At 36.4% G+C, this 14416-nt stretch overlaps 3 protein-coding genes across 3 annotated transcripts; 1 reads left to right on the forward strand and 2 right to left on the reverse strand.

Annotated features, from left to right (window-relative positions):
• Positions 1–48: 48 nt before the first annotated feature.
• On the reverse strand, positions 49–1810 carry LOC132184225 (uncharacterized). Its single transcript, XM_059597780.2, has 4 exons — positions 1680–1810; positions 834–949; positions 616–740; positions 49–498 (listed from the first exon to the last, which is right to left on the reverse strand). Exons 2-4 carry the CDS (start codon positions 913–915, stop codon positions 265–267), a joined length of 441 nt encoding a protein of 146 aa, XP_059453763.1. The 5' UTR covers positions 916–949; positions 1680–1810; the 3' UTR covers positions 49–264.
• A 591-nt stretch (positions 1811–2401) lies between these two features.
• LOC132163310 (17.9 kDa class II heat shock protein) lies at positions 2402–3305 on the forward strand. Its single transcript, XM_059573553.2, has one exon. It carries the CDS (start codon positions 2724–2726, stop codon positions 3192–3194), a length of 471 nt encoding a protein of 156 aa, XP_059429536.2. The 5' UTR covers positions 2402–2723; the 3' UTR covers positions 3195–3305.
• A 345-nt stretch (positions 3306–3650) lies between these two features.
• LOC132191677 (phenylalanyl-tRNA synthetase, putative / phenylalanine-tRNA ligase) lies at positions 3651–13932 on the reverse strand. The gene is made up of 18 exons (XM_059606772.2): positions 13662–13932; positions 13071–13196; positions 12700–12789; positions 11955–12011; positions 10867–10922; positions 10563–10655; positions 9758–9848; positions 8100–8137; positions 7959–7997; positions 6763–6839; positions 6571–6655; positions 6370–6466; positions 5603–5699; positions 4845–4916; positions 4559–4625; positions 4350–4475; positions 4091–4145; positions 3651–4003 (listed from the first exon to the last, which is right to left on the reverse strand). The coding sequence occupies exons 1-18, from the start codon at positions 13806–13808 to the stop codon at positions 3953–3955; spliced, it is 1464 nt and encodes a 487-aa protein (XP_059462755.2). The 5' UTR covers positions 13809–13932; the 3' UTR covers positions 3651–3952.
• Between the last annotated feature and the right edge of the window lie 484 nt (positions 13933–14416).

Here is a 14416-nt window from a genome sequence, read left to right on the forward strand (position 1 = left end):
AGTTAAAGAAAAATCTTTCAATTTAGCCACACATTCACACAAACAATGTAATTTACTAAGCGTACATTCTAAAGTTTCATTTGAATTTATGAATCAAGTACATATGTTGCATCGAATTGCATCAAAAGAAAGAAATCAAAGCAAGCACAGAACATCATGTGTACCGCCATTGCCTACAACTACAAGATTTCAAATGAAACTTAAAATTTATAAACTCAGAGCATAAGAGTTGTTAATTCCAACACATAGCATGGGCAATGAGACTTAAGCAGTTGCCTGCAGCTCCAGAGCCCCGGCTTCTGCGTACACAGGATGAAGCACATGGCCATCCTTGGGCTCAATGTGTACCCATTTTCGTCCTGTCAGCTTGTTTCGTTCAAACTTGACACAGCCTTCTTTCAACGCATAAAGGGTGTGATCCCTTCCAATTCCAACATAGTTTCCCGGATGGAAACGGGTGCCACGCTGGCGTACAATGATATTTCCTGGTATTACTCTCTGCAAAATAAACAAAAGAATCCCATTGATGAGTACAAGAAAAAGAATGATTCTGAAGTATAAATTTTTTATTTTTTTTTCTTACTATTGTTATTGTCAATGTCAACAGTCGGTTACCTCTCCACCAAATTTCTTCACCCCAAGATTCTTTGGTTTTGAGTCCCGTCCATTCTTTGTAGATCCAGCAGTCTTTTTGGTGGCCCAGCGCCTAAACATCATACTCAATCCATCTCCAGAAACCTCTAAATTCAGCATGACAATCGAACATTAGAACCAACACTTTCAACAATTTATGAAAGAAGTAGCCTGCACAGCAAAGTAATGTGAAGTTGTACCACTAGCACTGCTGTAAACAGGAACGTTTGTAACCAGCTCCCTGATGTTCACTCTTCTGCATAAAGATGCTGCAAAATTCATCCTGTTGATCTCAGAATGAGAGGGAGCCCAAAATCTGAAACAAAAAAGACCACATAACATGAAAAAACTGAAAATGATTGAACAATGAACACTAGAGCATTGGGAGCAAGAAAGGCCGATTCGTCCATGAAAACCAATCAACATTTCACTAAGCTTAATAACCTTGCATTCTTGTCCAAATTGTTGAATTTTTTTTTTTTTTTTTTTTTTTTTTTTTTTTTTCTTGTTGCTGCATTCTTCTTCTCTTATTCAAATGTGTATATATTTCTCGTATATAACCTTCTTAGGTAGTCATATATCATTGAACTAGACAATCAAACCAGTCAATCAGAAGAAAGAACAACCCCTTCTAGCCTATACAATTTGACCTCCAAGTAAGAACAACCCCTTCAAATAATATTGGATGCAACCCACATAGAAACTCCAGCAGAATTATTGCCTAAACAATTTAATCTTTGCACTAAAATTCCATTTGGAATTATATGCCTGCCAATCTTTAACTAGATCTAGCTCCTGCTTGCTGCCAATGGTGCAACAAAGACACAAGAACAAAGAAATAAAATAAGCCCAGCAAACGGAACGTACAAAAACCACGTCCCAAATCATCATACAGCACCAATAAGATTACTAGAAATATAAAGTTGAAAACTTGAAACTACAGATTTCGAAAAAAGAAAATCAACCAGAGAGAAAATGGTAAGGAATCGAAATCCCTAAATCGACTGCAAACCCTAAGCGAAAAGAAAAGAAAGAGAGATTAATACCTCTATCGAATTCTGAGCTACTTGAGGGAGAGACCGAAAGAGGAACTTCCTTGAAGCGGCGATTCTCGGCGAGAGAGAGGGAGAGTGACAGCCTCAGAGAGAGATGGGAGGGAGAGACCGAGAGGTTTTTAGTTTTAAGGGGTTTTTACTTTTTTTTTTTAAATTGTAAAAAATAAAAGATAAAATAAAATAAACGGGGTAGCGGAGTTATGGCCTAAGTTGATTTTTTATTAAATGGGTCAAGCAAGAGTCGATCCAAATCCAATAGTGACTTGAACCCAATTATACCAAATATTACTTACAAATTTTGTATTGAATGTTTATCGAATTTGCAGGTCGAATAAAAAATTGTTAGACTTATCTCAAACAAAGAAAAGAAAACAAAGACACAACTTCATGGTTATGGAATATGAACCAAAAAATAGATTGGTAATTTGTATTCGTATTGGCACGTCGAATTTTATGATTTTACATGAATTATAGACTCTAAAATTATGTGAGTTCAAAACATTCTTTACATCAAGGTGCTTGAAAAATAAATGTGACATGTAACTTAATACTCAGAGAACCAAAAAGAATTTTCTGCTTCTCTTCAATTTCATAGTGATGCTTATTAGAAAATCGAAAGAAAAAAAAACAAAAAAAAAAAAAAAACTATAATAACATTTTTCAAGCTGTTTTACACAAGAAAAGACCTTAATTCGCAAAATTTTAGAGAACTGTGGGGTATATTCCCGATTGTTTCCACTTTCCAGAATATCATAAACCTAGAAAGGATGTAGAACCTTCCATAACATTCTGGACTCGTATAAAAACTATGTTGTCGAACCTCCTGGAACCTTCCTTTCTCTCCAACGGTCCCTCTAGAACATTCATTTTCTGTCCACTATCCCCCTTCCTTCCCACACAACTATAAATCTCGACAACCGCCCCCCTTGTCTTGCAGAGCAACACAATCAACTAGCTGTCTGAAGTTCATCTCTTCGTGAATAATCCAACATCCCTTAATTAACAAAGATTCGTCGGAGCAAGAAGAAGAGGAAAATGGATTTCAGAGTCATGGGCCTTGATTCCCCACTCTTCTCGACCTTGCAGCATATGATGGACCTGACCGACGAAACCGATAAGTCCTTCAACGCCCCGACCCACTCATACGTGCGCGACGTCAAGGCCATGGCGGCCACTCCGGCCGACGTGAAGGAGTACCCCAACTCCTACATCTTCATCATCGACATGCCGGGGCTCAAGTCCGGGGATATCAAGGTCCAGGTGGAGGCCGACAATGTGCTCGTGATAAGCGGCGAGAGGAAGAGGGAGGAGGAGAAAGAGGGGCCCAAGTACGTGAGGATGGAGAGGAGGGTCGGGAAGTTGATGAGGAAATTTGGGCTGCCTGAGAATGCCAACACCGATGCCATCTCTGCGGTGTGCCAGGACGGCGTGCTCACTGTGACTGTGCAGAAGTTGCCTCCTCCGGAGCCCAAGAAGCCAAAGACAATCGAGGTCAAGATTGCTTGAAGAATGGATCGGATCAATTAATTAACATTTTCATTGTTGCTTGTGTGTTCTGTTTTTTGTTATCTGCATATGTTGTGCGTATCAGCTCATAATATCAGAGTTTTCATTGTTGCTTGTGTGTTCTGTTTTTTGTTATCAGTGGCATATGTTGTGCGTATCAGCTCATAATATCAGCGTTTTCATCCAAACCGTCCATGTATTCTTGATTAATGTTTGAATACCCTTTTCACTTCCAAAAAATCAAAATCCATTTTTCACCCTACCCCTCTTTTTCGTAATTTTTTCTATTATCTTTCTAAAAAGCTGTCTTGTGAAATACTTGATACTTGCTATGATCCATCCCCCTTAATAAAGCAAATGGCACAATAAGACAATGATCAAGTTCGTGCCTATAAACATTTTTGGCAATATTTTGGAACAACACAAAATAGAATACATAAAAAATAAAAAATAAAATTGAAAATTGAAAATGGGATTATATTCTAAGGTTGGCATAGTAAATGCATGCAAATTTTTTCTCCAACCTAGTCAAAATGCAAGTGATTCTCAGTTGTACTGTGCCTCACTAAAATCAGAGCCTTCACTCCACTTGAAAACAAGGTGTGTGAGTGGAAATGAATCAAATCAAGCTAACACAATGATATTAATATAAAAGGCCTGGGCAGATTTTGTGCTGATGGAAAAAGTGTTTCCCATTACTAAACTAAATGTCGAATGTCGAACATTTTGGAACAGAAATACATAGAAACATCACTTAATCAAACCCCTAGACCACATATAGGATTTATCTTGATGAGACCAAGATCCACCTGCAAAAAACATGAGCCAAATGAATGAACTAAATCCATTATTAAGATAGTATGACCTCATAGCCAGAAGAGAGAATATAGTAATACCTTGTGCCCGAAGAGGTCCCGGATGTTATTAATGCCATACAGGATCATAGTTGGTCTGGTTTATTTAGAGAAAAAAAAAGAAAAAGAAAAAATAAAAAAAAGGGTCAATATTGTTTCGATATTGCATAAAAAGAGCTTGTTTTATACTTTCCCTGAATTCCTATTGAATTTGCATGCACACGGACATTGAAAACGCATAATTCAAGATAATCTATTCAACAATTGCTACTCTCTTGAATTAATAACAAATTTTTTTTACCTTTCAAGGGAAAGGCCCCATGCAATAACACGAACATCTTCTGGTAATCCCATAGGAAGCAACATTTCAGGTCTAAACATGCCAGAATTTCCAACTTCTACCCATTTCCCAAAACCTTCATGATAACTGAAAACAATAAAGGATCATATATGAATTTTTGCATGGCTAAAGATAAAATTGCCTTAGAAGATAAATTCATAATTAATTACCTGAAAATTTCCATGCTAGGTTCAGTATATGGATTATAAGCAGGCTTGAAACGAAGCTTGGCCATGCCTGGACACAGGAGATGGAATTGAAAATGTCAACTTTCATTATAGCGGTGCCTCCAACATCACAATACCCTCATCGGTCATTAATTCTCCTTGTCAACTATAAGCAGAAATAGTTTATATGCAAGAAAACCACCTAGCTTCATTTTAGAAGAAAAACATCGGTGCCAATTATTTAAGAATTTGCATAAATTGCATTTACAGCAAAACCTCAGTGAATTACCCAGACGAGAAAAGAAGTCATGCAGGACTCCAATCAAGTCACCAAGAGTAAGTCCTCGATCACATATCAGGCCTGAAATCGGAGACAGGAATTCAGATAGGTCATTACTTCATGAAAAGCATAATATCATATTTTTCGTTAGGTTTTTAAGTTAAAACTGACACAGCAACTGAGTCCAGACTGAGCTCTGGCAGTCCTAACCTGAATACAGGCTGTTCTTCAGGTCAACCTAAAAGCCACCTAGTGCTCAGCCTGGAAAAGTTTCAACTTGAGCAAAAAAATTACCCAACCTGAGAAGTGACACCAAGCATTTTTTGCAATGTGATCGCCACAAATAGTTCCAGCCAAACATAAAAGACTAGAAAAATTGGTTGGACTAAGTCCAGAACCCAGGTGTTGGGGCAAAAGTACAAGAATGGTCACTTCGTCAGATGCTTTGAACCCTCAATGCAGTCTAGAGTTTCATGGCCGACTAATCCGAAAACAGGCCACTCATCCCCTTCTATTACAAGTTTACAACAATAACATTAAGTTGGTTTTGGCTGGATCAGACATTGGGTTGATACTAACAGTTTCAGAGTCAAGAATGGTCATATCTTGTACAGATGCTTTGAACTCTCAATATAGGCTTGAAGTATTATGACAGACTGTCCCAACATAAAAGAAATTACAACCCTGTTGAAGAACCAAGACCCCATCCCCAATACTTTTTTTAATTTTTTACATGATAATTTACCCCATCACACATCTATCAATACCTTCGATCTGGTGGAACTCTGCAAGATGAGTTCGATCTACTGCTTCATTTCTGAAAACACGATCTATAGAGAAGTATCTTTTGGGAGTAAAAGGTTTCTGCACACATTCAAGAAAGAAAAACAATTACAAACACAAACATTTATTGAAGCAGAAAACAAGGGCTACTTTAACCATTACCATGTTGAAAATGCAGCCAAAAACTCTTTGGAGTAATGGCTTACACAGAATTCAAAAATAGACACACTTTAATGTTAGGGAAAATATAACATGTGCTTATTGGGGTTTATATAATTGGCCACATACTAATTTAGGGTGTTGGAATATCCAAATCTCAACTCTAAAATATCAATGAAAGAAATAGGAGGTAGACTCATAGCAAACAAAGGAACCAAGGCTCTAGGTGTGATACTTTTAAATGCTAAAGCAATTACCAATGCTTATTGGGGTTTATATAATTGGCAACATACTAATTTATGGTGTTGGAATATCCAAATCTCAACTCTAAAATATCAATGAAAGAAATAGATGGTAGACTCGTAGCAAACAAAGGAACCAAGGCTCTAGATGTGATACTTTTAAATGCTAAAGTAATTACCAATGCCAATAAGGTATTGCTTGTATGGCTGCACCAAGGCCGTATTCGTTTCGCCAGACAATAATATCATGATTGAAAAAATTCTCCTAAAACTATTTCTCAGTATTAAAACTAAAGTTTGCAGTATTTATACTCTTGCCTTGAAAGTCAAACATTTAAATAGTATTACACCTGGGCCAGCATGTAAAGCATCCTGGATGAAACAGCGGTCGTGTGCGTTCGCAGAAGGTTTTTGTTTGCTTCGTCTCTGCTCCAATTATAGTCATATCTGCAAATGTGGAAAAATAGAAGCTTTCACTTAAATACTTGCTAAAGAAATGAAGTGAGATTCAATCAAATAATTGAATAAAAATATAAATGAAAATGTCATACCCCCGTGACCCATAACCACCAGACTCATGAACACGCTTCACCCTCTCAACATAATCTTCAGGCAGTTCCTTTGTGGTGGAAGGAGCTGCATGTGAATGACAAGTGATAATCAGAAGGAAACCGGATGTTTTTTTTTTTTTAATGAATAGAAGGAATCTGGATGTAGCAGTACAAGAAAGCAAGTCCACAAACCTTTCAGGTAGAATGTGTCATGTGCATCACGGGCAGGATGTTGTTGCGGCTGAAACAGGGCGTCAAAGTTCCAGAAGCTGTAAATGAAACAGAGATGAGTATAAAAGTGCATTTGGCAAATTGGACCTTTCAAGTAACGAAATGTAATAACTAGAAACCTAGGGAAGAAAATATGAGAGGAAAAATTTGGCAGAACATATAATTTCTTCCCCGAAGCATAGAATGAAAAAAAAAAAAAAAAAAAAAAAAGCAAATTTGGTAATCCAAGTTCATTGCTCAGTTGAACACTAAATTCATTGTAACTTTTTAAATGCGAGCCACCTGTCCAAAACACTTCTTAAGAATATATATTGGGTCTTGTTACGTTACTAAGAGAATATTTCTAAAAGGAGGTTGTGAAGGCTTTGAAAATTATGTTCAAAGACAAGTTCTTCTATGATTCTCACAATCAATAATCTTCGGAAAAAGAATCTCATTGTGATCAATAGATGTTGCTTGTGCAAATCGGATGAGAAAACGATTGATCATCTACTTCTCCATTGCGAGATTGCTTGCTCTCTATGGGATGCTATCTTTAGCCGATTCAGATTGTCATGGGTCATGCCTCAAAAGGCGGCGGATTTGTTCGCTTGTTGGTGGTCGAGAGGGCGTTCACGAAGTGCAGTTGTGTGGAAAATGGTTCCCCTTTGCATAGTATGGTGTTTATGGTTAGAAAGGAATAAGAGATGCTTTGAGGATTCTGAGAGATCTTTGGAGGATCTCAAGGCGTTTTTCTTCTACACGCTTTTCACTTAGACAACAGCTTGGCTTGCCCTTTTAGTGATTAGCTATCTTGATTTCCTTGTTCTTTTTTCTTCTCCTAATTAGCCGTTTTCTCTTGTATACTCCCTATGTACTTGGGTTGCGCCCCTTTGCGCTTTTGATATATAAACTTTACTTATAAAAAAAAAAAACAAGTTCTTCTATGCACATTTAGGAATATATCATAGAGCATCGTGTGTACTCCATCCACCGTTCAGAATTATAACACATTAAAATATGTTTTGATAATGCATTCATGTACCACCTAAGTCCTTGAGTTAGTAACAAGAAATTCAACTTCGGAATGACCAGATAAAGGTACAAACGCAGAACCTCTTATTACAAGCGCAAATTATCAGTTTAAATTTGCAATGAGAGAAGGCAAGAACAAGTACCTGCTTTCAACAAATCGGTCTGTAGGCATCTCCTCAAACCTGCAGCCAATAGAATACCCAACAAAGTTAAAAGGTCAAACTTAAAAACAGACATGATGCCAAAACACAAATGTGTTGGACATTATTAAAATCAGGTCTTACCCCATCTGAAGAAAAATCATCCTCAATTGATGTCGAACCTGAAAATTGGGAGCCATTCATTAGTTTCATATGAATAAAAACAATACAAACACTTAATTGCCAAACCTTTATCAAAACTTTTATAGCATCCACAACTGTTTGGAATAACCTAAGTCATACATACATACATATGCGTGTGTGCACCCGCGCATAAAAAAACACATGCATTAACCTTCTTCATGAACTAGGGGCCAAATGTAGCTTGAGCTGAACAGGGAGGGCTCCTGTTTGATTCCATCTATCAACAGTCTTCCTTCCATTTAGGGAGTTTGGGATTGATTTCTAAATCTAGTTGATCTGCTCATGGATAGAGTCCATGAGCTCGGGAAGAGAAGTAGGGCCTTTGGTCGACCAAGAGAGGTCCAGCCCTTAATAAAAGCATAAGATACTTCAAAAGCGTTGAATCATCCATGTATTATACGTATTGAACAACAGATACAGATTGGGCATTAGAGGATATATGTCTGATAGGTGCACACAAATTAAAAATAAAAAAATAAAAAATTCGGACACGTCTGGGACATGGAAACATACTTTGCCAATACGGCATGAACATAGCTACGACATGTTTAAGGCTGAAATACAATTTCATTAATAAAAAAAAGGCCTCTAAATGTTATTTTAAAATATCCTGAGGTCAAAGTTGAAAAGGAAAAGATCTAAAAGCCGGGTTCCGGGCTTTCTTTTTCTTTGAAGGATAGATGGTTAAATTATAATCTTGATGGTATTTTAAGGACACTTGTGAATATACATGGTAGATAGTAATATATTCATACTCTAACATCATTTTGTGGTGTATGATTCCTTTGCTACCTATTATTGCATGTGAACTAGTTTTAGCTAAGTTTAAACCACTTGATCCTTGTTGGTTAGCTTTCAAGCCAAAGGTTAATAAATAACTAAAGTTACCATCGAAGATAGAAGCTAATTCATACTCTAAGCATCATTTCTGGAGTATGGAGGTGTTCCTTTACTATCTATTATTGCTTCTGAATTTTAAACCTCTAGCCTCTAGGTGCTTGTTATAATATCTTTTAAACGAAACACTAATTAAGAAGTATATATATATTTCAATTAACTAATTAACTTCATATGGTGCCCTAATTTTTATAAAAAATTGTCATATTCTTGTAACAGTGCAGTATCAAGAATATCTGTCACCAGGAGATCTTTTTGCATCACTGATGCCACTTAATCAACCTACCAAAAACTCAACACTAATTAAGAAGTGCATAAGAATATATATTTTTCAATTAACTAATTAACTTCATATGGTGCCCTAATTTTTATAAAAAATTGTCATATTCTTGTAGCAGTGCTGTATCAAAAATATCTGTCACCAAGTGATCTTTTTGCATCACTGATGCCACTTAATCAACCTACCAAAACTCAAACCCACTGATTTTTCCAAATTCAACCACATCAAACACAAAACTTGAGGATGTAGCTATCTTCAACAACTTTGTTTAAATATTATTGTTCTCTCAAATTGTGTCACATAGTTCCCAGCAAATTGTAACAGTCGCCTCTCAGGAAGTATATAATATTACCAGTTTGGTATTTATTAGATTTGAATGGAAGAAAGAGAAGTATATATAAAAAGAAAAACATATTCTTGCCTTGTTCAGTGGATGAAGATGACCACCCTCAATAGGCTGACCTTTTGCATTGAAGTTATACTCTTTGAACTCTAAGTTCTTCCAGTCGCCACTAAGTGCACAAAATACCACAAAAAGATGTCACCAAGATGCATACGAAAAAAAGAAAAAAGAAAAAGAAAATGCATATGGCAACAGGATACACACAACATCCTAAAATAAAAGAGCAGGAACCACTAGCAAGTTACATTCCCTGGTGTGATAATCTTTAACCTCAGAAGATGGTAGTTACTTAATCCCCAACTTACACACACACAAAAAGAAGAAAGAAACAGTAAGGTAGAATCCAGAACACATCATTAATGTAAGTACAGGTAAGACACGACTATCATAATAACCATATCAAACTAGGCATTTCTGTACATGATTAGCCTGAGCAATGAGACAGAAAGAACAGAAACATCGTAAGAACAATTTCAAATTAAGATTTTCTTACATTCCCACTACGAAGTGGGGCATTGTCTATTTTCCTTAAAGAAAAAAATTGATATCATGCCTGACTTGCCAGCATGCACAAGCAACAAAAATGCATCTGATTTTATATGCCAAAGCTGTTGATAACTGTTCAGACTCAGCAAGTAACGCCTAAAAGTGTTGGCCGGTTCAATGTTACATATAACAGGGAGAAAGTCATGACACAACTTATGAGATGGGCAATATAACTGCAGCAATAAAATCCAGCACACCTTATAATTACCATCAATCTCTGCTAATATCATTTACACTTAATACTTTTTTCCTTCTAAAATTCAAGCATATGTTATACCTCTGAAGCATCTCGCGAGTCAAATCAGCAACAAATTTCTTTCTTTGTGGAGCATAACTGGGGCCCTTTTTCACTGAGTAGCCGTTCCATGTCCTAGAAAACAAGTAATTCAAAAATGTAGATAATAAGTACACGCAAACTTCTTTAGCATAATAGTACAAGTAAAGCCAACCTGAATATGGTTTAAGCTTATTGCCATGGATACTAAATGGTTAAACAAGCAAAGAAGAAAACAAAGCCCAAAGCAACCCCCTACCCCACACCCAACCATAAAGAAACAAAATTGGAAAAAGATGATTATTACTGTGGGGCAATAAGCTTTCTTCCTTTGAGAGCCTTGATATCATCTTGGTCAATAACCTGGAATCACAGAAGGAGAAAATTTTCTGATGAGCAGTTTTCATTACACAAAAAGAAGAATATCATAGGAATGGAAAGAAAGTGGAGGCCCTGTCGAGACCCATCTTGGGAAAGGAAATATTCTTGCCAAGCCAACACAAACATGAGCTGGTAATGGCACACGCACAAACATACAAACTGAGAGAGAGAGAGAAACACCAAAATACCCTGCCTCTGATCTCAATTCAGTCTCAAATTAAAGAAGAGGAAGTTACCTATCAAACACACCCAAACACACACACACAACCCCCCCCCCCCCCCCCCCCCCCAGCCATTTTTTTACATGTGAAACCTGATGGCCCATCTTTTTGTAATAATTGTTTAATTCCACCACAATCGAAGTGATCCACAATAAACACATACACACACACTGCCATCTCTTTTTAACATTGAACCAGAGCCCCTCTCCCTTCTGATGAGGACCCACCACAATTTAAAAGCCTTTACAGAACACAAAAAAATCCATCTCCACCCATACCCCATTTACACACTGCCAAACCCAGCATCTCAGTAGGGTTAATTATTGGATTGGTCTTTTCCATAACCATCACTAGCACTAATTATATAATCCACAGATGAAATAAACGGATGATACATGCCAGCTACAAAGCTTCAAAGAAAAAAGAAAAAAAACTATTAATGGGAGAATTATAAGCATAGATCAATTAACATGAGGTGCGCACTTATATTTTTATGAGTATATTAAACTGGCATAGCCCATACTTGAATTAATACTCTACTATATTCATTTTGCAACATTTGGCGAGATTGTTAATAGTGAATAACAAGCAAAATACCACATTGTACTACCATACAACTAGCTCTTTTGGTGCAACCACACTTGTATACCCTAAACATAACAAGAAATCTACAAAGGGTTAACATTAGTGGTATTGATATTCATCGTAATGAAACCAAGGTAATTATATTATTAACATCCAAGAATCAAAACATAGTATATCAATGATAGAATGCACTACAAATATTACGCACCTGTCCATCTTTTATCTGTAGAAGTAAATCTTTGACCCTATCCTCCACATGTTTGACCTAGAAAGAAATTTTTTTTTTAAAAAAAAATCGATCCTTATCCAAAAATAATAAAATACAACGGAATATCTTTTTGAGTAATAACACAATAAATGAGTTAGCATCCTAAATACTTCTGTGCACCCAAATTGAAAATTCAAAATAATTAGAATTTTTAAGATTTTAAAGCAAATGGAAGCCAGAAGTCCACCATCACATAACTTGTTTCCCATTGAGTATACATTGGGTAGAGTATCTTGAATCTGAATATTCTTAATTTTCATAACATAGGTTAAATAAATTACCTCTACTCTTTCTTCAAATATCTATAAGCACGATTATTATGCACAAGTGGGAGAAAAAAGGTGAAGTTATGAAAATGGCAGCAAGAAGATTCAGGCATGATATGGATGTATACTATTGCATCTGAATTGGACTAAAATGAGTCAGTGACTTATGATCAATAGCTTTAGAAAAACAAATATTGAAGAAATAGTGGAAAGGATACAAAGGAAGACTACATAGTAACTCTAGAAAAATAAACTGTAAAATCCAAAAGGGCAATAAAATCTGAAAAGGAAAAACCATGAGAGCTGCCTACAGATTTTAAATACAATCACTAGTCGTGGACTTTATAAGACAAACACAAAAAGCCCCCAAGGAACGTAGCAAGTTTCCAAATATAACTCAAGCACTCCAAGTGTAATACCTTTCTGGATACTTGCTTTCCCATATCCACCCATTTATTCTTTGCTGCCTGGGCGCAACCTATTTTGAAAACCAATGGGCCGAGTTTTTTCTGCAACCACAAATCAGTTTCAAGAGAACATTAACTAACTAATAGCAAATCAATTTTCACAAACAGAACTTATTACAGATAACAACAATCAACAAATGTTAACGAAGTGGTCTGATATTCACACTCCAATCTCAGGGCATCCTCGTTTTAAACCTCATTACAATGAATAAATCGGTACATAGTCCCTATAAGCTCTAAACTTCCTTAAATGGGAGCACCTGTCAGAACATACATTACAATTACCGAGGCACTTCTCACTACAAAATAAGAAGAGCACTCACTTGCAATTCTTCCCTCGGGATACCCCCCTCCGCAGGTACTGCAAAGAACAGCTGCCCTTCAGGTGATCCTGCAGCAGCGTACATATTCCCCTCATCGGTAAGGACCCACGTCTCCCTCTTAATGTCCTGCAATCACAGAAACGGTCGAATTTTATTTTTATTCATGAAACCATGTGGAAAAATTTATAGCTGATAATATTGGACAACAAAAAGTAACCCAGTAAAGCACATGAAGGGCAGCTTAAACTAATAATTTCATAGCGTCAGACCAGTTATTCAGGCTATCTTACAGTACATGTATATGAAATTACTTTACATAATTTTCTCCTACGTTAATTGTGCTGAGAAATCATATGAATTAGTGACATTATGTACACGTTCATGAATTCATGTATTGAAATTGAAAACCCCATATAAGGAACACATACACGAAAATTTTGAATTGAAATTCGAAGCCAAGAGGACTAAAAACAGAACACGGCCCTGTCTAACATACAAATTCAGGTACGTCATTCATAATTTGGTAACCAAACAAGCTCGAATTCATTGCATGCATCAATTACATAGAAATGCAGAATAGCCTTTTAGCACCTGAGCATCGACGTATTGGAAACCGTGGAGGCTCTTGATGACATTGACGACGTCGTCGTGATCGAGTCCATGTTTGGCTGCGAACTCGCCTGAGTCAGCGATTTCTTCGTTCTTCGCTAGGTAACCAAGAATCGCTTCTTCCGCCATCTCTGGTCCAGGATTCTCTGCGTTTCGGCTATGCACTCTTACCCTATATATTCGCCAAAAAAATGGTCCGCTCTGAGGATTCCGGAGCAGACAGTAGAGACGATTGCTGATTGGTGTTCGGGCGAATGAAAGGTAGGGCAACTTCGTAAATGGGCCCAGCCCGAATCGGTCTTTTTTTTTTTTTTTTCTTCCTTCAAATTAGGAATTAACATATATTCTTATACTGTTATACATATCAATTTAATACAGGAATTTAGTTCTAACGAATCTAAAATGAGAAAGGATAAATATCAATTAATTCGATTATTTAGTCTACGTGATTTTGGAAAGAGAATTTTTAATGGGAAATGTTAGATATTCTTCTTGTATTTTCTCAATTGTGATATGGCTTTTAAAATCACCAACGGTAATTTTAAAAACCACATCACAGTTAAGAGGATACCAGAAGAATATTAGAAGAATACTTAGCATTTTCCATTTTTTATAGACTTTTCGGAGACAAACAAATTTAAGAAAAAAACAAGGAAAAATACAAAGAAAAAAAAAATTGATAAACACATTGCACATTATTTTTTTTGTTTGTCTTTTGTTTTATGTTCTTAAAATAA

Source organism: Corylus avellana, chromosome 2 (genome assembly GCF_965113065.1).
Source record: "Corylus avellana chromosome 2, dhCorAvel1.hap1.2, whole genome shotgun sequence".
NCBI lineage: Eukaryota > Viridiplantae > Streptophyta > Magnoliopsida > Fagales > Betulaceae > Corylus > Corylus avellana.